The sequence below is a fragment of the Acinonyx jubatus genome, chromosome C1 (assembly GCF_027475565.1).
Source record: "Acinonyx jubatus isolate Ajub_Pintada_27869175 chromosome C1, VMU_Ajub_asm_v1.0, whole genome shotgun sequence".
NCBI lineage: Eukaryota > Metazoa > Chordata > Mammalia > Carnivora > Felidae > Acinonyx > Acinonyx jubatus.
This window is the reverse complement of record NC_069381.1, coordinates 11,878,060-11,901,329: the sequence shown is the minus strand read 5'-3', so window position 1 is coordinate 11,901,329 and position 23,270 is coordinate 11,878,060. Positions and strand designations below refer to the sequence as shown.

At 54.9% G+C, this 23,270-nt stretch overlaps 2 protein-coding genes across 7 annotated transcripts in view; both read right to left on the bottom strand.

Moving 5' to 3' along the window:
- The window catches only part of CROCC (ciliary rootlet coiled-coil, rootletin), a 49,921-nt gene extending 44,825 nt beyond the window's left edge, over nt 1-5,096 (bottom strand). For 4 of the 5 annotated variants that reach the window (XM_027060283.2, XM_027060284.2, XM_027060285.2 and 1 more), the window contains exon 1: nt 4-2,816. In XM_027060283.2, the coding sequence (XP_026916084.2) occupies nt 4-63 (60 nt within the window). In that variant the 5' untranslated portion in view covers nt 64-2,816. Of the gene's footprint in view, nt 1-3; nt 2,817-5,026 lie in introns of those variants that run through there. The other variant, XM_053207726.1, reaches the window with a different exon arrangement.
- Nucleotides 5,097-9,987: 4,891 nt separating this feature from the next.
- Nucleotides 9,988-23,162, bottom strand: NECAP2 (NECAP endocytosis associated 2). 2 transcript variants are annotated; one of them, XM_027060304.2, is made up of 8 exons: nt 23,003-23,162; nt 20,313-20,413; nt 18,019-18,123; nt 17,851-17,932; nt 16,843-16,951; nt 14,677-14,854; nt 11,950-12,037; nt 9,988-11,199 (listed from the first exon to the last, which is right to left on the bottom strand). In XM_027060304.2, exons 1-8 carry the CDS (start codon nt 23,092-23,094, stop codon nt 11,151-11,153), a joined length of 804 nt encoding a protein of 267 aa, XP_026916105.1. In that variant the 5' UTR covers nt 23,095-23,162; the 3' UTR covers nt 9,988-11,150. The 2 variants fall into 2 exon arrangements, with proteins under 2 accessions (XP_026916105.1, XP_026916106.1); XM_027060305.2 differs by having other exon boundaries at nt 11,950-12,034.
- Between the last annotated feature and the right edge of the window lie 108 nt (nt 23,163-23,270).

The window sequence follows — 23,270 nt, the reverse complement described above, 5'->3', positions numbered from 1 at the left end:
CACCTGGATAACCGTCTCCAGTGCCAGCTGGGCCTCCACCGATTCCTCCAGCCCCAAGCTCATGGAGGGGGCAGCTGTGGGCACCCCCCTCCAGGCCCTTCTCCAGGGCCCCAGAGACTAGCTCAGCTCTCCCACCCCACAGCCAGACCGCTGTGCTGAGCACAGGGCAGATTAGGCTTAAATCCGGCGGTGCCCCCCATGTGACCACCGAGGTGGGAGGGGTGAGGGAGGGGGAGGGGCTGGGGAAGGAGAAGAGGGGAGGGAAGAAAGGGGAGGGATGAAGAAGGGGAGGGGAGGAAAGGGGGAAGAGGTGGGGGAGAAAGGGAAAGGCTGGAGAGAGGGAGGAGGAGGGACCTGAAGATGAGGGGGTCCCCTCAACACACACACACACACACACACACACACACACACACACACACACACACACAGTCCACCCTCCCCAGCTGCTGGGTCCTAGAGCCCTCCAAGGCTAGGGGGCGGGGTCAGCATCAGGAGGCGGGAAAGGCTAGTCTTTTGAGACCTCCTTTGCTGACCCAGATGGGGATCACGTGACTTGCTAAGAATGTATTCAAAGGGTGCTGGGATGACGTTTTCCCACATCGGGTTCGGGGCAAAGATCGCAGGCTGTGGAATCGCCCACACCCCTTTGCCTCCACTCCCCTCTCCTCCCCCCGCCCCCCCACCCCCCACACAGGCTGTGTGCCTCTGGGAAAGGAACTTTGCCTCTCTGAGCCTCACTGTCCTCTTGTAAGATGCAGATAATCTCGGCATCGATCTCATGGAGTTGTCTGGGAATTTAAACAAAAAACTGGGGTGTGCACAAAGAGTGTGTGACTCCGGCTCATACTAAGTATTTGATAAATGTCGATTTCATTCCTTTGAAAATCCCAAATGTACAGTCCCTGTGCCCCACGGCCAGAGGTCCACCCACCACCTCCCACGGTTCCTGCCCTGTGGCAAGGAAGCCGCCTGCTGCAGTTAGGCCCAAAACTCCGGACTGAGCAGCAGATCTGGGGTCACATGGGAGTCCCAGCTCTGCCCCTCGTTGGCAGTATGACCTTGGACAAGGTACCTCTCTGAACCTCAGTTTCCTCATCTCTAAAACGGGACTGAAAGACCTACCACGCAGAGTCACTGAGGATCGGGTGGGTTGAAAAGTAGAAGGAGGTTAGAACCACATCGGGCACGTAGCCAGCAAGGAGATGGCAGTGGTGGGTCCTGTTTGCATGAGCATCACTCCTGCTACCTATGGGCCCCTCCACCTCAGGGTGCCCTCTGCTCTACATGCCATGTCCCACAGGAGTCATATTCGCATTATCTCATTAAATCCTCAACTCAACCCATTTCCCGATGAGAAAACCAAGGCTTAGAGAACTTAGGGCTCTTACCTGTTCAAAGTGACCCGCCACAGGGAAGTGGGAAGCCCAAAGCTCATGCCACTTGGCCCAGGCAGCCTCCCAAGAAGTGCCCAAAGGCCAGGCATTTTCCCTGGAAGACTCTACCCCTGTGTCTAGGTCAGACCCAGGAATGCAGCAGGTACTGCAGAAATGCACATCAGTCAGGCTGGACCCCTCGCCCTCAACTAGGAGATCCGTTCTGCAAATGGAAAACCAGGAAACAGGGCACGCCAGGCCAAAAGATAAGTGCCACCGAGTTGCTGTGGCAACGAAGGCCAAATTTAGGCAAAAGTGAACTTGGCCAGGGGCAGAGAGCTGTCGCTACCAAACTCTGGGACTCCCGTTTTCCTACCTCCAGACACCCTCCAGAAATCCCCTCCAGAGGCTGCACACCCAGAACCAGAGCAGGGGGCAGGCCACAGACACCCCTAGGCCAGGATCTCTGACCCTGCTTGCCCGGCTTGGCAGAGAGGGGGCCCCAGATGTGCTTGATGAACTGAACCGAATTATTCTGTGCCTTCTCCCTAGCCAGTGCCCTAAGGGATAAGGAGAAGGGAGCAGGATGCCAGAACCCTGGGCACTGGAGGTTGCCTCTGCCCAGAGTTCTCCCCCTAGAGTCTGACTGGGTTCTCTAGATCCCAAGAAATCACATCTAAATCCTGTGTGTACGTGTCATTCTCCAATGTCCACAGCTTCCAATTCTCAAAACAATGAATTCCTCATAGGAAAAGTCTGGATGTTATAGCTTCGGCATCCAACTCCAATCTGGGCTATGCCTCCCCGCCAGCTGTGCGAGCTGAGCAGGGACTTTGCCTCTCTGAGCCTCAGTTTCCTTATCTGTAAAATGGGGTGATAATGGCACCTGCTTCTATCATGACGCTTCAATGAGGTGATCCACGCTTAGCTGTGCGCTTGGATACGGTGTGGCAGACGCTTCCGTGTGTTGAGCAAAACGCATTTCCGATTCTTCTCCGGAAATGGGACTCCCTTGCCGTCAGCTACGGCCATGTGATCACATTCCGGCCAGGAGAATTAAGATAAAAAGAACGCAGACCTGGCCCATGAAGTATCTCTCATGAGGAAATGCTTGTCTCCTTCCTCGTCCACCAAAGGGAAGGCAATCGTGCTGAGGCCCTAGGGGATGCCAGAGCCACGTGCTGGAAGGGTCTGGGTCTGTGGGTCACCACGGAGAAAGCCAAACACCACGGGGAAAGCCAAACACCCAACAGGACTTTTCATGAATGAGAAACAAACTCCTGTTAAGCCTCTGAGATTTCAGAGTTTTGCTGTCGCGTCAGCTAGTATTACCCTAATGATGACACACGCTGTTAAATAGTGGATAGCGTTGGGTCTTACTAGCGTTATCATTAGCACCACTGATATTATTGGCTCGTCCCAGGACCCAGTCTAGAACCTTGTTGCCTGACAAGACTAAGGCTCAGCGAAGTTAAATAACCTGCTCAGAGTTACCCAGTAGGAACAGCTGAAGCCACATGTGAGACCCAGGCAGGCCTGGTTCCAAAGTTTTGAACGATAACAGCAATGGCTACCATTATGTAGCACGTACTATTGCCAGCCACCAGCCTAGGTCTCTGACGTGTGTCACATAAGCCACTGCCACCTTTTTGCCTGCCATCGTTTGCCTGCACTGGGTCTCCCAGCCTCTCCTCTCGTCCCTCCATTCCAGTCTATTCTTTTCCTTTAAGTTTATTTATTTATTTTTGAGAGAGCGAGCACAAGAGAGCAGGGGAGAGAGAGAGGAAGAGAAAGAGAATCTCAAGCAGGCTCCCAACCGTCAGCATAGAGCCCAACGCAGGGCTGGAACTCGCAAACCGAGAGATCATGACCTGAGCCGAAATCAAGGGTCGGATGCTCAGCAGATCGAGCCACCCAGCGCCCCAATTCCAGCCTATTCTCACACAGTAGAGACCACATCCCTCTTCTGTTCAATCCCACCCCTCCCCCAACACACACACGGCTTCCTACCACACTCAAAATTAAATAACAAAATTCAAGGTCCTGCCACAGCATACGAGGCTTACCGGATCTGGGCCCTGGTCCACTTCTCCCCCCTCATCATCCCCTTCTCTCTTGCCCCTGCTCATTCCACCCCAGCCACGCTGGCTTTCTTGAGTCTCAGCCATATGTATCAGGCATGCTCCCACCTCAGGACCATTGCACCTGCCGTTTTACCTGACTGCAATCCCTCTTTTACAGGACTGACTACTGCTTGTCAGCCAGATCTTGCCTCAAAAATATCACCTTCTGGAAGGGCTAATCCTGACACGAAGCTAAAGTGGTCCCTGCCGGTAGTCATTCACCATTTTCTCCAACATGTGTGTGGTCTACCTCCTCCAAGGACAGGGATCAAGCCGGCCTTGTTCCCTGCTACCTCCGCAGTGCCTAAGGCCCTGAGCTCCGTGAACAGCTGTTGAATGAATGCATGCATGCATGCATGCATGCACACAAAGAAACCATAATACAGGAAACTAAATGAAAAAAATTTGAAAAAGAAACAGTTCCCCTGAACTTTGGTGGGGGGGTCACATAGGGCAAGTCCTGGCCATATGATGTCACCCACAGACTGGAATTCCAGGCGGACCCCAGGGAACACATACCCAGCACCTGCTGTGTCCCTGGAGCTGAGGGTAAAAACCCGACAGTGTCCGCAACATGGGACTGAGCGGGAAGGGTGCCTAGTGTCCAAGGGCTTGAGAGAAAGCCTGGGAGAGTCCTCTCCCTGAGCGAAGTCAGGCAAACCCTCAAGATCCAGGGGTTCCGACTCCTGAGGTCTTTCCTGAACCCTGCTTCTGACTAAGGAGCCCACCGGCCTGGCTATACAGCCTCGGGTCTGCTGCTAACACAGGACTTGTTTATTTATTAAGCACCTGCTGTGAGCTCAGCTAAGGAAAATAGCAAATCTCGGATGAGAACAGAAAGGTACCCTCATGGGCCCTCCCCCACGGTGTCCCAAGCTCCCAGACACGTCCCAGCCCCAGGGGGAGCTGGCCTCTCGGGTTTGCATTAAAATCCGGAGCGAACCCGTTGGGAATACGCCAACCCCAGGCCCCATGTGGAGAAACCCAAGGAGGGCCCAAATCCCTGCACAGGCTGTGCCATCGTGGGCAACCCTATTGACCGCTCCGGGCCTCGGTTTCCCTATCGGTAAAATGGGGCTACTTTGCGTTTTGCCGATCGCAGCGAGGGTGCAACGCCCTCCCGCGCGAGGAGGGCAGGGACGCTGCTGGGCCCACAGGAAGTCGCAGCCCGGGAGCTGCTGTTAGTGGCGACGGTCGGGAAGGGCCTCCCGCGGCGGCCCGGCCGGCGGAACGACGGGACCCGGGACGGGGGCGCCCCTCGGGGCCTCAGAACGCCGAGCCCCGCAGGCCGCCGCCGCCGCGCCCGGCCCCTGGCCCCCAGGGTCCCGGCAAGGCTTGGAGCCGGGGACAGACAGGGCGCGTGCACTGCCGGGGGGTGCGGGAAAGCGGCGAGGGCGCGGGGTTTCTCCAGGGCCCGGGGACGCCGGCTCCGGCCCGCCCCCTGGCGCGCGCCCGCCTTCCCGCCCGCGCGCGCCGCCACCTCAGCCTCGCGGCCTCCGCCCGCCGCAGCGCGCGCCCGCGGCCTCCTACCTTCGCGCGCCGCCACCGCCACCGCCGCCGCTGAACGGGCCGGGCGGGGCGGGGCCAGGGCAGGCCCGGGGGCGGTTCCGGGGGCGGGAACGGCGTCAGCGCCCGCCCCGCCCGCGTTCCCGCCGGGGCCGCGGAGGAAGGCGCGTCCCTGGGCCCGGGCGCGGCGGCGGCACAAAGGGTGCCGCGCGCTCGGTCTGTTGAGCGCTTGCCGGTGGCGGGTGCTGGCTTGAGGGCTTTTCCAACACAGTCGCATTGACTGTTCCCGACGACCCGGCCAGCGGGGATTATTGGCTCCTTTTGCGTAACGGGAAGCTGTAGACGAAGCAAGTCAAGGTCGCGAAGCTGCAAGGTGGCAGAGCGGAATCGGAGCCCACTCCCAGCTGCGGAGTCCGCCGCGGTCTCGCTTGTGTTCACTGGCCACGACTTAAAGGTCTAAAACTCTTAAGCTCTGGCCTCCGCCCACCGCCCCACCAGACTGAGGGAGCATTCCCTGCCCTGCCCGCCCGCACCTTGGAGCCCCCGGTAATTGTACTGAGGCTTCGCTGACTCCACAGGCAGGAGAACATTTTCTGATTGTCTTGCTAATCGTGCCTGAGGCATTCTGGCCTCAGTTTGTTCATCTGTGAAATGGTGGAAACCCATCTGCCGCCCACTTCTCACAAAATCATATGCCTTTCCCAAATGGGATAGGGATCAGCCCATAGAGGAAACTATGTTTTTTATAGATAATAGATAGATAGATGCCCTTTTTCTTTAAAACATTAAAAAAAAATTGTGTGTGTGTTTATTTTTGAGAGAGAGAGAGAGACAGAGTGTGAGCAGGGGAGGGGCAGAGAGGGAGACAGAATCCGAAGCAGGTTCCAGGCTCCGAGCTGTCAGCACAGAGCCCGACGCGGGGCTCGAACCCACGGACTTGGAGATCATGACCTGAGCTGAAGTCAGACGCTTAACCCACTGAGCCACGCAGGCGCCCCTAAAAAATTTTTTTTAATGTTTATTTTTGAGAGAGAGCATGAGTGGGGGAGAGGCAGGGAGAGCAGGAGACCCAGGCCGTGAAGCAGGCTCCAGGCTCCTCACTGTCAGCACAGAGCACGAGGCAGGGTCACACACACAAACCATGAGATCCTGGCCTGAGCCGAAGTCAGATGCTCAAAGGACCGAGCCACCCAGGCGCTCCCCACCCCCTTTTTAAAAAAGTAATGTCTATACCCAACGTGGGGCCGAGCAGACAAACCCAGGATCAACAGTCGCATGCTCCCTCCATGGACTGAGCCAGCCAGGTGCTGAGGAAATCATGCTTTGGAAAGTAAACAGTGATAGGTCATTTCTATTGTAACAAGAAGTTAGATTCTGTCCGCCCACTGGGCCTCAATCTCCCTCTGTTCTCCAAAGCACTGAATCAAATCATCCATTTTCAAAGGAGGAAGCAGGTCTGAATCTCTAGGGCTGCAAGGGGGGCGTGCTTTGTCTGAAAAAGCATGTTTAATTTTATATTTGGAAAATAGAAAATACCCAGAAAGAAAAGAAGGCCTATGGCTGGGTATAGATGGGTAGGAAGGGGTGAATGGGAGTTTCATCTTTGTCGAAGAAGAGCCTGGGTTTTACATCTGAGAACCCACACTTGAGGCTGCGAACGTGGCCTTCAGGCTCTGCCAACCTGGGATGGCACAGGCAAGGCTGCAGCCTGAGGCGCCTGGGCGTTTCAGTCAGTTAAGCATCTGATTCTTGATTAAGGCTCAGGTCATGATCTCATGGTTCATGAGTTCACACCCCACGACAGGCTCTATGCGGATAGTGTGGAGCCTGCTTGGGATTCTCGCTCTCTGCCTCTCCCCCATCTCCAAAATAAATGAAAACTGGGGGGGGGGGGGGGGGAGGCCATAACCTGGGCCAAGGCTGAGAGCTATTGGTCAAGAAAGGTTTGGGTCAATCCCTAGAGTCTGGGGAAGGGGAGGAGGAGCTGCAAAATTGGGAGAAGGGCACAATTTCCCAAGGGGTGGCTGACCTCCGCCAGTAAGCACAGCTGGCCCCAGGTGCCCCAGGATGGTACAGATCTCTGTCACCCTGTCTGGACTCCCCAGACTTGCTGGGTTCCTACCAGGCCCTGACAGGCTCATGGACTCCCCAGTCCACTCCCGATCCCATCCCTGCAGAGCCCTCCGTCCAGAGTGCTCCTCAAGCACCAGGGTCTGGGTTCAGGCCCCGATCGCTGCCCCTCCCTCCAGCCGACCTGCCCGTTGCCTCCACCAGGCCTGCCTTGGTTACCAGTACCTGCACCCCGGAGGCAGCCTACACTGGCTGCATACCACACTGTGCTGCCTACTTCCTCTTAGATTCTCTCACTTCATCTTCGGTCCCCTCTGAACAGTCTGTGAAACAGGATCTAGGCTGCAAAGCAGGTCCTAGGGTTGTTTCTATTTTACAGATAAAGAAACAGGACACTCAGAGAGGTACAGTCACTTGCCCAAGGATACGCACCAGGGGAGTTCAGTGCCTTTCAATCTCATGTTCTTTCCCCTATACCACGCTACCTCATGTGAGACTTTGGGAGGGACAGCAAACACAGCAACTCTCTCCTGACCCTCTTACCCCCAGAGCCCATAGGAGCCTGCTGCGGGCAATCACTTACTTACCCCAGCCTCCGCAGGAGGCCTCTGACTCCCCTGTGAAGAGGCCGGGTCCCCTTCTGTGCTGAACCAGGGACTCTGCTCAGTTCAGCCTGGCCCGTGGTCATTTGAATCCCCAGAGCTGCTGCCCACTCTCCCGGCCCTATACCTAGATGGTGCTCAGCCCAGTGACCCCAAGACCAGCCACCAGAAGGGAATTGTGCCAGGGCCTCACCTGCTCACTGCAGAGGGCTCTAAATCTGCAATTCAGGTAACTGAAAAACAAGTGACTGACTGGAATTACCACCCCAGGGTTGCTAGGGCCAAATGCCTGCCAAATCCCGGTGCTAGGCTGGGTTGGACTCTGACCACCGTCAGCAAAACCACATTAACCAGGAGGCGTAGAGGACAGGCATTCTGATTAATTGGATCCACTGGGTATCTTTTTAAGGTGTGTTATTTATTTTAATGTTTATTTTTGAGAGAGAGAGAGAGCGCGCGCGCGAGCACAAGCAGGGGAGGGGCAGAGAGAGAGGGAGACACAGTATCTGAAGCAGACTCCAGGCTCTGAGCTGTCAGCACAAAGCCTGATGCAGGGCTTGAACTCAGGACCCGTGAGATCATGACCTGAGCCAAAGTTGGAGCCACCCAGGCGCCCCCGAGACTCCCACTTCAAACCCACTTTGCTCACTTCTTATATTAGTTCTCTATTGCTGCATTGATAGGATTACCACAAATTTAACAGCTTAAAACATTTACTGGCTCAGTTGCTCTAGGTCCAGAGTCTGAGCCCAGCTTCACCGGGTCCTCTGCAGTCAAGGTTTGGCCGGGGCTGGGGCTCATCTAAATGACCAACTGGGGAAGGACCAGATTCCTAGCTCACGTAGTTTGGGCAAGAGCTCTGTTTCTTGCAGACTTGTCAGACCAGGAGGTCTGGTCTCCTGTTAGCTGCCAGCCAGGGGCTGCCCTCAGTTCCTTGCCTCTTCAACCCTCTGATGAGGGCAGCACACACGTGGCTACTTGTTTCTCTAAAGCCAGTGAGAAGGGATCTCAGCCAAGTCAGATGTTGTCATGTTCTGTGACTTAAGCACGGAAGCAACATCTCGTCACCTTTGCCTTATTGTATTGCTTGGAAAAAACGGGTCTGGATTACGTCAAAGGAGGGGATTACGCGAGGTGTGCACGCCTGGTGGGGGTAATCATGGGGGCCACCTTTGTGGGTCCGGGCATTCGGATCCCCCAGCTCCGCAGAGTAGAGCCCAGGCCTGACGTTCCCCACCCCCAACCAATTTGGAAGCCCTGGTCAGGCGTCTAATTGAAGAGATGCCCGGTTTGCTACTGGGGGTTTTCCTGGGGACCCTGGCCCCACAGCAGGTTTTCTCCAGCCAGGATTCCAGTAGGTGATGGGAGAACACCAAACTGTTTCTCGCCCCACCCCTACCCGCCACAGACCCGTCAAGGTGTTTTTCAGGTTAGATCCTTGATGGCTGCTTCGCCAGCGGCATTGCCACCCCTGTTATGAGTAATGGTTCTGGGCAAGTTATCAGATTCTCGGCAAAGGTCGTTAAGGCCAAACTATGAGATGGGCGCCTCCTAATGCTTCTATGTCTCCTCTGAGTGACACCTGGGGTAAGGAAGGAGCCCGTGGTCACACACCTAACCAGGAGAGAGACCAGCTCCAAAGCCAAGGTCCACCTCCAGAACCCAAGCGCCCACCTCCAAGGGGAGGTACTTCCAACTCAAGGGTTCTTTCAAGTGTAAGCTTCCTCCCTTCCAGCCACCAGATGCTTCGGAAGAAAACAGATGGGACGTAAGAGAGACCCAAAGTTCTGAGATTCCTTTGACGCGAATTCCTTACTCTTACTCAAAGGGCACAGGACCCTCAATTCTAATTTTCTATGTCCCCCCCTTACCTGGTTTATTAGCCAGAGCAGCTGTTTCTTTCCATCAACAACAACAAAACCTGCAGCTTTCCTACCAAACCCTCAGGCACGGGAAGTGCCGTGGCCTTTTCTTCTTGGCCTCTCCGTGCCCGTACACCCTTACCATCTCGGGAGATGCTTCCACAGTGAGGTCTCGGTGGGAGGCAGGGGGCCCCCTCCCACCTTACAAGGCAAGGAGCCCAAACATCCCAGAATGGCAAAAAGACTGTGCCTTTCTAGGCGCACGGGAGAGGAGTTACTGGTTTCCTTAGGGCAAGAGGATGGAATTCTCTCATTGTGGCTAATCTGACACCTTGACATCAGACTTTGATCTGGACACGTGACCAATGGTGAGAGGTGGCTGAGTCTAGCTGTGGCATCCCGGACGGTTTGGTGGCCGTGCTGCCGAAAACCTGTTCATCTTTGACATACGTTGACAGACGCAAAAATATTTATTTCTTTATCTTAGGGAATCTGGTCCCACAAAAAGGCCAACACCTTTTTCATCTCATCGTCTTGACCCTCCAAAAAACAGATCTTTCGATTAAGAGGTAAAGTATGTCGATAAAAGCAAATTTAGAGGTGTGCTCAGATAAAATCATTTCTTAGACCAGTACTACAGGCAACCCTAGACTTCCAGTTCACGCAGAACTCCCTTCTATCTGTCATGTACAGTCTCTGAAGGAGAAAAGAAAGTTAAGAGGTTGTCTGCAGACAAGGCACTTCAGAAACCACCTGGCGGCGGACAGGAAGGCCGAACCCCCACCTCCGTGAGAACAGCTCTGACGTTCCTGCTCAAACACTCTTCCGCCTGGCTTCCAGCGAAGCCTGCCTCAGCCCCGCATTGCCTACCGGGCCCGGAGGACCCGGCAACCAGGCCACTTGGCCAGGACGAACACCGTTTTCTGAAGCTCAGCGCGGTTCCTGCAGCCGACGCCGTGGAATGCTTTCAGAGGCCCCTGCCGGGGCCTTTTGCAGAAGGAGTCCCTTTTGCAAGGGCGCGTTAGTGCAGATCAACACGTTAGCAAAGCAAATCTTAAAAAAAGTTTTAAAAGCTGGTTAATACTCCTGATTCCCCTCCTGATTATCTGTTCAAGCTGCAGCCTATAAACCTGCCAGTAATCAGGAAGGAATCCCCCCTCTGAAGGCACCTTGAATGAAGTGGCTCCAGCCAATGGCAGTGCACAAAGCCCTCCTTCTGGACGCTGGTCATGTGACACTTGTAACCACTGAGAAGGGCCGATCTGAGTCCAGGCAACACACTCAACCCCTTCTTTTGCTTTGGGGGCTTGTGTTTAATACGGGTCACTGTGGTGGAAGCAGCAGTCTCAGAGTCTCTCACGTCAAAAGAACAGAGAAGGGGATGCCGGGGTTTTTCTCCTCCTGCGTTCTGGTGGCACACCTGAGTCCCAGGGAAGTGTGACATGTGCCAATTCACTGCGAACATGCCAGTCTGTTAAGAACGTCAAGACGAGGAGGAGAGGGTCATGCTCCAGACAGAGGCTGGCCGCGGAGAGCTCCGTCCTCCTTCCTTTGGCCCAGGTGAGGCGGCTCCTTTCCAGAAGTTGTACGAGGAAGAAGAGGGGTGCGCTCAGATCAGAACTGGACCCAGCCTGTGCCTGGTTGAGTCTGGCTGGAAGTCGACCTGTAAAAGGAAAAAAAGGGAGGGGTGGGAGAGTTCAGATGTTTGAAAATATAAAGTCGATAAAATGTGGCTTCTCTCTGGGCAGAAAGAGCTCCAGGAAGCAGGTCCCCGAATGTTCTAGAGCAGGGGTCAGCAAACTACAGCCCAGGGACCAAATCTAGTCCTCTGCCTGTTTCTGTAAATAAAAGGTCACTGCTGCACAGCCACGCACATTCACGGACACATCATCTACGGCTGCTCTTGAGCTACAAAAGCAAAACTGAGACCATAAGGTCTGCAGAGTCTACACTAATTGCCATCTGGTCCTTTACAGAAAGCACGTGCCGAGTCCTGTCCTGCAGCCCGTATAACGTCCGCAGAATACAATGAAGTTTGGAGCATCTCTTCACCTCGACTCCAAGGCAAGGCTTGAAATTTTATCGAGGCGAAGAAGGCAAGAGACCTCGCCTCGGAGGTCCCATGAGGACGGGAGCCGAGGAGGAAGGGGGAGCTCCTAGTGAGGACGAGACCGGAGAGAGTCGCAAAGGGTAGCCCCAGGTCGCCCAGCAGTAGAAGGCAGCGAAAAGCCTTCACGGAGAGAAGTGTGCCACCCAAAGGAGGCACCTGGGGCTCTGCCCTCCGGCCGGCCTGACAATCTCCGAGCGAGAGCTGCTGCTCTGAACACCACAGCAAAAGCACCTGGGCCGATCCCAGGTTTCTCGAGAAGCAGCCCCGGCCCCAGTCCCACCACAAAAATGTGACCCTCCTCACCCTGTGGATTTGGTAAAGTCTCCCCAGATGTCGGCGGTGGCGGCGGTGGCAGGCTTGGGTTGTGGCCAGGACATGGTGGCACCTCCTACTGACGTCCCCACATCCGATGGGCAGGGAGGAAAGAAAAGGAGACACACGTCAGGGATCGCTCTTTTGGGTGGCCTCAGTGACCCTGAGAAATCAGCCTCATGACTCCAGGTGCCTGAGAAAGACACACGGAGACCTGCTCTGGGGCAACCAGACCCAGCGAGCTGCCACATTTCCGCCATCAGCTCACGAGGCCTTGAGGCCTCCTGGGGAAGAGTGGAAAGCCACGTACGAGGTGGAGGGGAGGGTGCCAGCGAGGAGGAATCACACCTCACTTATCATCCCTACCTGAAGCTGACCTTGTTTCCAACGGCTGACGTTGGCCATCTGTTTAAAATTTACCATCTCCTGCCCTGGCTTCTTGAGTGGAGAATGCCCACCAAAGCTGCAAGCCCGTCTTCACGTAAAGCCCTCTGTCCAGTGTCTGGATCAACCGAATGAAAAAGTCATGCTCCGGACAAGTGGCAAGTGCTGGGACCCAAACAGGTTAGGGTTTGGGGAGAGCCTTCTAGAAGAAGCCACAGAAGCTGCTATCCGTGTGTACCTTTTCATCCAGGGAGGGGGCACAATGGGGCCACAGGGGCTGTTTCTGTGCGTTTCTGGCACCTCTCCCAGGGCTAACCGCCCCTTCCAAAGGCCCTGAGCCTGCTACCCTCTGCCTTCCCACCAATTTGCTACGTCTCATCTGCTCTGGGCTGGGAGATCAGATAAAACCAGGGCCTTCAAGTGTTTAGTTTTACAGCTCGCCAAGTGCTTAAGCAGTGCTTTAAAGTGCACTATCTTTCAAACCCCATCACAGTCCCTGGGGGAAGATAGGCCGGGACCAACCGTGTGACTTCATGCACATTCCTCAGGTCTCAGTTCCCTTATCTCTCAAAGGGAGACAACAACAGTGCTGACTTCACAGAACTGGTCTGTGTTTTGTTTGGTTTTGTTAAGTGGGCTCCACCACACCCAGCACGGAGCCCAACTCAGGGCTTGAACTCATGACCCCGGGATCAAGACCTGAGCTGAGCTCAAGACACTTAACCAACTAAGCCACCCGGGGTGGGGGTGGGGTGCTGACACCATTTCATCTGGAGACATGCTAATTGCCAATCTGGCACATTAGAGCACAGCCCTTGAGAGCAGCAGCTGTACTTGGAGTATCCCCAGGACCTGAAACACCGCCTGGCACATATACATATTCTGTATCAGCTGTTAAAAACGCACCAGCAACTGAGGAAAGGCCTAAGACTGGCTCTCAGACCTCAGCGAGCACACAACACTAAGAACATAGACGTTCCTGCCCCTGTCCCTGATGCCAAGGTAGGTGGTCCTATACAGTGCTAAAAGGATAGTCCCAGGTGTCGGGGCCGGGGCTCACTGACTGCTACTCCTGCCCACTCCTGGGCTGGGAATCCCCCACAGGGCTGAGGTTGGAAGCCCAACCTTCAGACAGGGAAGCCAACGTCCACACCCCTAAGAGAGAACGAAAGCAGGACTCCTGCCTAGATCCTGCCCCCTGCCAGAACCTGGTGAGATCTGCGTGGAGAAAGTGGGCTGGTGCCAATCACCCAGCCTGGGGAAGGACAGGAGCATCCAGGGCAGGTAGGGTGGGGAGGCCAAGGAAATGGGCTAGCTCCCCGGCATTATCAGCGGCTGGTAATAGGCACAAACCTCTGGAATCCCAGGGTCTCCAAAAGCCGTTCCTTACACCTTAGAACAAGCACCAGTATAGCGTGCTGGGGGAGTTACCTCTCAGTTTCCCAGCACCCCGAGGGCCTTACAAGGAGCGTGCTCCAAACTAAATCCCCAATTTTATTTCCCACCACTCACCTTGGCAGACTTATGCTACATCCATAACCTTAAATACACCAGATGTTTAAAAATCTGAGCCTTGGCACACCTGGGTGGCTCAGTCCGTTGAGTGTCTGACTCTTGATTTCAGCTCAGGTCATGATCTCACGGTTCGTGGGATGGAGCCCTGTGTTGGGCTCTGTGTTGACATGTGGAGCCTGCTTAGGATTCTCTCTCCCCCTCTCCCTGCCCCTTCCCTATTCTCTCACGTGTACTCTCTCTCAAAATTAATTAATTGAAAAAAAAAAAAAAAAAAAAACCTGAGCCCCATTCACACTCTTGTCTCTCTCTGCGACGCCAAGCATCATCCCCTGCCCCAATCTCTTTCCTTCAAGGCCCAGTTCAATTCCACCTTTTGCGTGAAGCCTCCCCACACCATGCTGGCTGGTAGTATGTGGACCCATACATTTGGTCTTTGCATCCATGACTCCTCTCTCCTACTAGATATGAGTAGTCGACATGAGCAGACCATGTTTCCATCACCCACCCACTAGACAAACACTGAGCAGCCTCTGAGAGCCAAGAACGCACATGTGGGTGATTTCACAGCCATGAACAAGTTTCAGTCCCTGCCCCATCAGGGGTAGACAGAGGCACCGAGGGGATTAGTGGTGGGCATCAGAGAACAGAGGAAGCCCTTACCCAGTCTGGGCAGCATCACCTTCTAGTTTGTCACATACAGGTACCGGATGATGGACCAGTGTGAGTGCAGGAGGGAACACGCCACGGGGCCCCAGCCACCGGGGGTAGGGAGAGGAACCCACAGGGCAGGTTCAGCAACAAGCACTCCGGAGCACTGACCTGAACTGGGAGCAACTGCTGTCTGGCCGAGGGACCCCCCCGCAGACGGCTGCTCCCCAGGAGGGGGGATCAGGGTGGAGGTTTTCCCCCCTGGAGGCGGGGGAAGCAGGCTCAAGCCCCCTGTGCTGGCGAGCCGGGCTCGGGGAGTCCCAGCTCCTCCTTCCTTCTTCTTCATGTTCTAAAGAGAGGAGAGGAATGCAAGCCAGTCAGCTCTGCTGGGGTCCCACTCCCACTGGAAAACCCCACAGGGAGGGCCACGGCGGCCCCCAAGCCCCAAATGTCTGTATAACCACAAGACGGTCAAGAGCTGTCCAGCACTCTCACTGTTACGAGCAGTACTCAATGCGGCACAATTCTGGAGCTATTCCCAATACATTTCATTTTAAGACTCGGCACTGGCTTCATTAATCATCAGAGAAATACAAATCAACACCACAAATGAAAACTAGTGCTGTGACAGTACACGCCCACCAGAACGGCTAAAATGTAGGCTGTCAAGTACCAGCAAGGATAGGGAACAACCAGAACATTCCCACACTGCTGGTGGAAGCACAAACTGGGAAAACTCCTTGGAAAGACAGCTTCAAAGAATCTATAAAGCTGAGCACGCCAACGGATGACCCAGCAATGCCCCTCCTGGAAACAGACCTCCCAGGAATGCGTTCTCACATGCACTTGGACGTTCACAGCCACACCATTTGTGAAAGCTCCAAACTGGCAAGCGCTCCGGTTGAACGGTAACACCGGGGCACATTCTCATCACGAAATACGCCACCACAGTGACAACAGACAAGTTACGTGCACCGAACGGAGGCTCTCACAAATGCTACACTGGATCAAGGGGTTACACACACAAGAGCACAAAGCGGAGGATCCATTCATAAAAGGCACAAACAAAATCTAGGGCGTCCAACGTCAGGACAGTAGCTACTCTAGCCTGTGGACGGGAGCAGGGGAGGGGCTTCCGAGTGCTGATAATCTCTGCTTCTTGATCTGGGGCTCGTTTGGGTGGGCACGTTTGGTTTTCAAAAATTCACCGCCTTCTACATTTATAACGTGTGTGCTTTTCTGTGCGTGTATCATACTTCAGTAAGACCTTAAAAAATCCCCAAAACCTGAGTCCCAACGTGAGCCAGAAACCAGTGCTAGTTACAAGGATGAAGACACAGTCCCCACCTTATAAGGGGAGCAGCAGCTTAATCCAATGCTAAAACCATAGCCCTGAAGTCAGAAGCCTCACAGCGCTCGCTGGGAGTCCAGCTGTGCTGGTTATTTGCAGCTCTATGACCTGGGCAAGTTCCTTAATCTCGCTAAGCCTCAACTTCCTCGTCTGTAAAATGGGAGAACGTTTGAGTCATGTAAGTGCCTAAGAACACTACCTGGCACACAGCTGATGCTCATTAAATGCTAGTCCCCTCCCAGCAAGAGAGGAATCACATCCCAACCAGTCCACTGGACATGACCGGTATTTTCTCTTAAGGGCCAGCTGGCCAACTTCAAGGGTCCCAAATCATCACCATCATGAAGCAGAAAAGAGGAGAAAGAGACAGTGTAAGTAAAAAGGAAGAGCATTATTTTAGGGTTACAAAGTTTCTTCAAAAAACATATCCATCTGGTCCTTGGTTCCCCCAAATCACTCCAACCCCCCTCCCTGTAGCCGGGCGAGGACCAAGCCTTGGCCACCCAGCCCAGCACTACCTTTTCCCATTCTCAACAGGAGCTAACAAGGGGACACCCCCAGATGCCGGGCAGCTTAGGACGAAGACACGGGGTGTCAGGACACCCCCACTAGCAGGAGCTGCCCATGACTCCCGGCATCCACCTCAGCGCCCTTCTGCCCAGAGCAGAAGGCTCTGGCTTCTTCCAAAAAGCCTTCCTGGCTTCCCCAAGCTCTAGGCTGCGTGCCCCTCCTCTAGGAGCTCATGGCACTGAGCACGTCCCCTCCCCTGCCAGGTTGTGATCGCTGTTCGTCTCGTCCATCTCCGTTGAACTTTGAGCTCCACGACAGCTGAGCCCTCTCGCCCACCCACGGCCCAGTACCTGGCACAAGGCAGCTGCTCAACAAGTATCGGCTCAACTGATGGAACTGAATTATGGGAAAAGAGGGGTGGGCTCTGGGCCGGGCTTGGGTGCCTGCCAACAAAGCCAAGTGAGGGTGGGACTCACCGCGATGTTGAGCTTGATGGTCTGGCCCTCTTTGAAGCCTAGGTCCAACTTGGGGCCCAGGTCGGGGTTCTGGGCTTGTTTTGCAAATTCACACTGCTGTTTCACCCACCTGGGGAGAGAACAGGAAGAAAAGCGTGACAATGAGACCAGGTGCCCTGCTTAGAAAGAGCACACGTGGGCTTGCTAGTTGGACCTGAATTCAAATCCTGACTCTTGTCACATAAGCAGCCGCGCGCACATCCGTTACCTCATCAGCAAAATGGGATGACGATCCTGTGTATCTTAATGACTGCTATGAAAACTCGGTGAGCTCATTTATGTACAAGGCGGACCTGACACCTGTCTTTCGGAAATCTGAGAACCTGGCCCTTTCCTCCCCAGCACTTGGCGTGAGAACTAAGACTATGTATCCACACGCCGTGCCCAACGACTCTTAAGGTAGGTGGTGAGACAAGACAGATGCCCAGGCGGTAGAGAGCAACACCAAGGTCCCCCACCCGCCATCTGATACCAATCCAGCAGCCACCCAGGGACACGTCAGGGAAGTGCCGGGGGTGCCCACGTGAGTGGTGGCACTCTTTCCAACGTGCCAGCAGCCGGGGGGGGGGGGGGGGCCTGCAGGTGGCAGGGGCACAGTCCTTCCTGTCCCGTCTTCTAGCTGTAGAAAGGACTCCCAGGACATCTGGTAGGTGACCGAGGATCGCGCCACTTATCGTACCTGGGGGAACTGGCTCAGCAAGGCCACGTGAGCCTTGCACGGACTCTGGCACCTCTGGTGCCTGGTATGGGAAGAGGAATGGCATCCCAGAGCCTGGGCCGGCTGACCCTGGGAAAAGGAGACGACTCGAAAGCAGAGAAGGCAGCCTGCCCCACAGGAGCAGCGAGTTCCCCCGAGGCGCCGCCAGGAGACGAATCCCACACAACCACCTGGGTATCCTAAACTGGGGCACCATTCTGTCCAGGAAAGAAGGGAGGAGGCATGAGCACGTGTGTCCTGCAACCACTCACTTGAAATGGTCCTGCAACGCGACATTGAAGTCAAAGGCGTCGCCGCGGTCCCCGAAGCCAATTCCAATAAACGCCCGGCGCCCTGGGGGACAACGCAGGATTAATCCCACTTGCCAGAGGCAGAGGAAACCTTTCTCAGTGGGAGGAACTACCAAGCCCCGCACGCACCGTTTCCGTCTTCGATGCGGATAACGAAGTACCTGCTGGAATCCGTCACGCTCTCCACGGCCGTGCCAGGAAACTGATCCACCGGGGCCTGAGCAAAGAGCTCCCCTGGAAACACAAGGGAGGGTGAGCCTCGAGCCCCCTTCCAGCCTGACATTTCTATCCCACCACTGGGCCCTTTTCCCTAAAAGGCAGTAGGCAAACCTTACTCTCGAGTTCAAATCCAGTCTATCCTAACGGGACCGGCAGACACAAGAAACATAAGTAAGGAAAGGTTTAAGTCAGAGGGGGCTTAGAGGTCAGACACGGCCCAGTTTTAACATTTTTAACTTAACTGCCAAACTTTTCAAAATCAAATTACATGTAAAATAAGCCAGGTTTCTGGCTTCTCTTAAAACCTAAAGCCCATTCTCGCGGGAGCGGGCTAGAGTCTACCCGCCTCACCTGTTAACATTACTTGTCTGCACTCGAGGGCCCGGGAGCAGGCAAGCCCCCAGGTAGAGCACAGGACTGCAGACAGGCTGGCGGACCCAGGGGAAAGAGGGTTTGGGCACTCACGGAAGGATCTGAAGCAGCCAGGACAAAAGGGCCACTGGTCTTAAAAGGAGCCCTGGTGAAATGCGTCCCCTGTCCCTCTGGCACAGCACACACCTTTGGGGACATTCTGGACCTGCGTCATCTCCACAGGTGCCGACCTCTGTTCACAGGTTCAGTACTCGACCCAGGATTTACAACTGACTGCTGGTTCAGAGGTGACTGCCATCAAGGCTGAAGTGAACCGAAATCAGTGTCCCTGAAGTCTGCAGCTTCTTGATAATTTCTCTGACCCCCTAGTTGGGTCCCTGGCATCTGGAACTCAGCTGGGTGCCTTCAGCCGAGAACAGTGATTCTCAACCAGGGGTGATTTTGCTCACCTTTCCCCCAGGGGAGACGTGGCAATGTGTGCAGTCATTTGTGGTGTTCACAACTTGGGGGGGGGGGGAGGGCGGGCGGTGCCATTGGCATCTAGTAGACAGGCCAGGGATGTTGCTAAATACCTTAAATTTGACTTAACAGCCCACAACACTCACGTGGCCTAAATGTCACTGGCAAGGAGGCTGAGAAACCCTGGCCCAAAATGACTGCAGAATGAGACAACCAGGACCCAGTGGGCGCGACCCCAAGCCAAGAGCATACTGGGGTGGCTCCTACAGGTGAGGCTCAGCTCTAGGCAGTCGCTGTTACACTCAGCGGTCACCCGGAAGTCAGCTCCCAAGGCTCCCAGGAAACAGGTGTTGCCATCCCTTGGGAGGTCACCCAGGACACCCCAGCACGCTGCACAGCCAGAGTTCTCTGGCCTAGTCATGGCAGCTGTCTTCTCAACCTCCTCTGCAGCCAATACCCATCAACTCCTCGTTCCAGAACAAATCGACGCTTTGGATCACCTTGCAGTTCACAAAGCAATTGGCTAAGTACGTGCTCGCTTCACATTTCCAACAGCCTTGTGAAAACAGAAGCTAAGGTGACCCCCATTTCAAAAAGGAGGCCGAGGCACTAGAGGCCACATGGCTCGCGCAACGTCTCAGAGCTCAGACACAAGTGACACAGTTCTGAAAGAGGCAGCCCATTTGCCTGTGACTCTTTACACTTTGTCCTGCTCCACAAAGAACAATCTCTATATGTTAGAAAAATAAATGACCGAATGTTCTGGCACCCGACCAAGCAGGCGCTGTGCCCGATCCCTGCCCTGGGGGCTGGGACTATTTCAGGCCACAATGCCCCCCACAGCTCACCCAGAGACACTAGGGGCACAGGACTTCCAGATTTCCCCTAAGGCAACATCTGCCAGCTGACCCCGACACAGCCCAGCTTGGCTCGTCCTTTCACCAGAAAAGAGCGGAGCAGGACACTTTCCAGCTCTTTCGGTTAATAGGCGTGGTCAGTCTGGGGAGCTACCATTTAGTCGATAAACAGAATTCCTGAGTAAGCAGCAGAGAGCTCAGCCGCCAAGGGCTGTGTGTCTTCCCCCGGCTCGTCTTCAAGGCAAACTCTGGGGCTTCCTCCTTGGGACCAACGTATTTTCTTAAGGAAAAACAGGTGCTTGACAGGTACTCCCTTTTACACCTGGAGACAGTGGTTTCTGCAATTAAAGGCTGGGGCAGGGGGGATGGAGGCAGTTTAAAGGTACAGTCGGTCCTTCCGTTTCCAGGATCGGTTCCCATGACCCGTGAGTGGACCGGCCTGGGCCGAGCTGCCCCTCCCTTGACAGAGTAGGAGGTGCGGCATCTCAGCCCCAGGAGGGCCTCCCTTGCCTTTACCTGAGGTCCTGTCCTCCAGCTTGATGTAGGCCACCTGCCCTTTTGCAGTGATCCGCAGCCGGCCACTCCATGATGGCTGGTCCAGCTGCCACTCCGCGGCCCTAAGGGGACAAAAACCATTGAGCCTCTGCTAGAGGCTCCTGCTCCCTCACTCCAGTGCTGGGGACAGGAATGGAAAGGGCACCCAGGCTGCTTGCTCTAGACCAGAGGTTGAAAAGGGCCATTCAGTCTTTGTCACAACTACTCACGCTGCCGTGGTAGCGTGAAAGCAGTCATAGATGATACGTGAGCATATTGGTGCTTTTAGTATTTTAACTGAGTGTTTTCTACTGCGACTGTATTTCAGTGCAGCTTTATGGACACTAAAGATTTGAATCTCGTATAATTTTTTTTTAACTTTTTTTAATGTTTATTTTTGAGAGAGAGAGAAACAGAGCATGTGCAGGGGAGGGGCAGAGAGCAAGGGAGGCACAGAGTCTGACGCAGGCTCCAGGCTGTCAGCGCAGAGCCCGACACAGGGATCGAACTCACAAACCGCGCGATCAGGACCTGAGCTGAAGTCGGACGCTTAACCGACTGAGCCACCCAGGCGCCCCTCAAATAATTTTCAATTAAGAAATATTTTTTTCTTTCAATGTTCTCCAACTATTTAAAAATGTAAAAACCATGCTCAGCTTGTGAGACATTTGGAAACACAGTGAGTCGCACTTTGCCTACCCCAATTCTAGACTACAGAGAACTTCTCTGAAGTAGGACTTTGCAATTTTCTTTCTTTCTTTTTTAAGTGTTTATTTATTTTGGGGGGAGAGAGAGAGAGAGAGAGAGAGAGAGAGAGAGAGAGAGAGAGAGAGAGAGAGAGAGAAAGCCAGCAGGGGAGGGGCAGAGAGAGAAGGGGACAGGGGGTCTGAAGTGGGTTCCGCGCAGACAGCAGAGATCTGGATGCGGGACTCGAACTGAACTGTGAGATCATGACCTGAGCTGAAGGCAGGCACTTAACCGACTGAGCCACCCAAGCGTCCCTCCAGTTTTCTTGCTGTAAAGGAAGTAGCTACTGGGTCTGCCGTTTAAGACGCTGCCAGGTTGCACGGGCCAGAGTGACCATTTGGGACCACTGAGACGATCTTCAAAGAAAGGCAAAGAGGGAGCGATCATTAGGAGAAAGAGAAAAGGAGAGCAACCATCCGTGTGAGAAAAGGGGATGGGTGTTCAAGAAATACAATCTCAAAGGTGTGCTAGGCAGAAAGAACCACAGGACCTCATGGACCTTCTTGGGGGACTTTTAAGGCAGTAACTGCACATTTTATTTCTAAGAAGCAGTTCAGTAAAACCCCCAAATACCAAGAACCTTGGGTGTTTCCAAGAGGCTTTTCTTGGAAGTCCCTGAGCAGAAGAAGTCAGGCCTTTGAGCGACACCATAACGTGCACACACACAGGTTGTTTTCTGGCCACACAAATGCAGACTCTCAATTCACAAGTCAGCGGACTCAGTTTCGGTTCCTCTTAATGGGGCAACACAGGCCTTAGATTCAAGCCCAGCAGAGCTCTGAGGATGAAATGCAGGGACTGCCAGTTTCCTCTACGCCACACCAGCCAGCCCCGACACTTGGGAGACTCACTCTCTGGGGGACCAGGAGGGACAAAGCCCATCCTACTTAAGGGGATCGCAGTCGATGACCATCCCCGGTTTGGTGTCCCACCTCCAGTCCGACGACAGAAAGTGAATGTTTTTGTCATCGTTCCTATTGTTGCTTTCATACTCTTTTTAAGTTACATCACGGATGTAATAGGTGTTCAAGAAAAGAATCTGTTCTCTAGAAAATCAGCTACGAGTCCGCATTAACACAACTGGAGAGTAACAAGAGGCCAGAGATGCGGACGCGCCACCGTTCTCGCGGTGCAGGCCAATCCTGTATCTCCAAACAACTTAGACAAACACGGCCTTCAAGAGCGACCCCACCCCCAACCCAGTGGCACAAAATAGCCACAGATCAGGCGGTCTGTAACAGGTACATCTTTTCTTCTGCTTCTTTCCACAGGCAACGCACCCAACATGGTAACAAAATGCGAACAGTACAAAAAAAGGATGCCTTGAAAGGAAGTCTCCTTGCAACCCCCACTGTCCTGCGTTCCCTTCCTGACGCTACAAGCACCTGTTTATCACCGGAGACGCGCGGATGGGCTCCTCCCAACCGCCACAGGCTGTGACAGGGTCTGAGGTTCGTGGGAAGGGGGCTGGGCAGGGAGGGGTCCCCGGGCTTTGGCCCCCCGCTTCCGGCTCGGACGGGTCATTTTGGCCGGTTCTCGGCTCCCTTCCTTCCCCTGGGGATTTCCGCCTGCGATAGGACCCCTCCCCCTTCAGGCTTTTCAAGGTTCCCTCCAAGGCCAGTTGGCGCTGAAAGAAAAGGTCTTGTGAAACCCCCACTCCCAGCCGCTTTCAGGGTACCCGGCAGCCCACAGGCTAGACACGGCTTTAACGCCTTCCGCGCGCCGGGAGCCCCGTGCTTGGGACTGAGACGGCCCAAAGTCTGGGTCCCTCTTGCTGCTCTGGCCTCGAGCTGGGAGAAGCCGAGGCATTACCTCCCGCCTCTCCCCTACACCCGCCGGGGCCGTCCTCGGCTTCCCAGTGGGCGTGTCGGCCGGCGGGGAAGGGGTTAAGTCGGGGTTAGCCCGGGCCGGCGGCGAGCGGTCACCTGTAACCACGGTTGGTGGCTCGCGGCGGGATGCGGTAGACGTGCACCTCCGGCTTGACACAGAGCACCGACTCGTACTCGCCCTCCTCCATCGCGACGCCCGGAACCCGCCGGACTTCCGGCTCCTTCCCAGCAGCGGGGCCGGAAGCGGCGCGACTCTATGGCCCGGGTCAGGCTAGAGCGGCGGCTCGCGGTCCTCCGCCCGTTTGTCTCCCGCGCGCCCTCTGCTGGCCGCTCTGGCTCCAGACGTGCGGCCGAAGGATTCTAG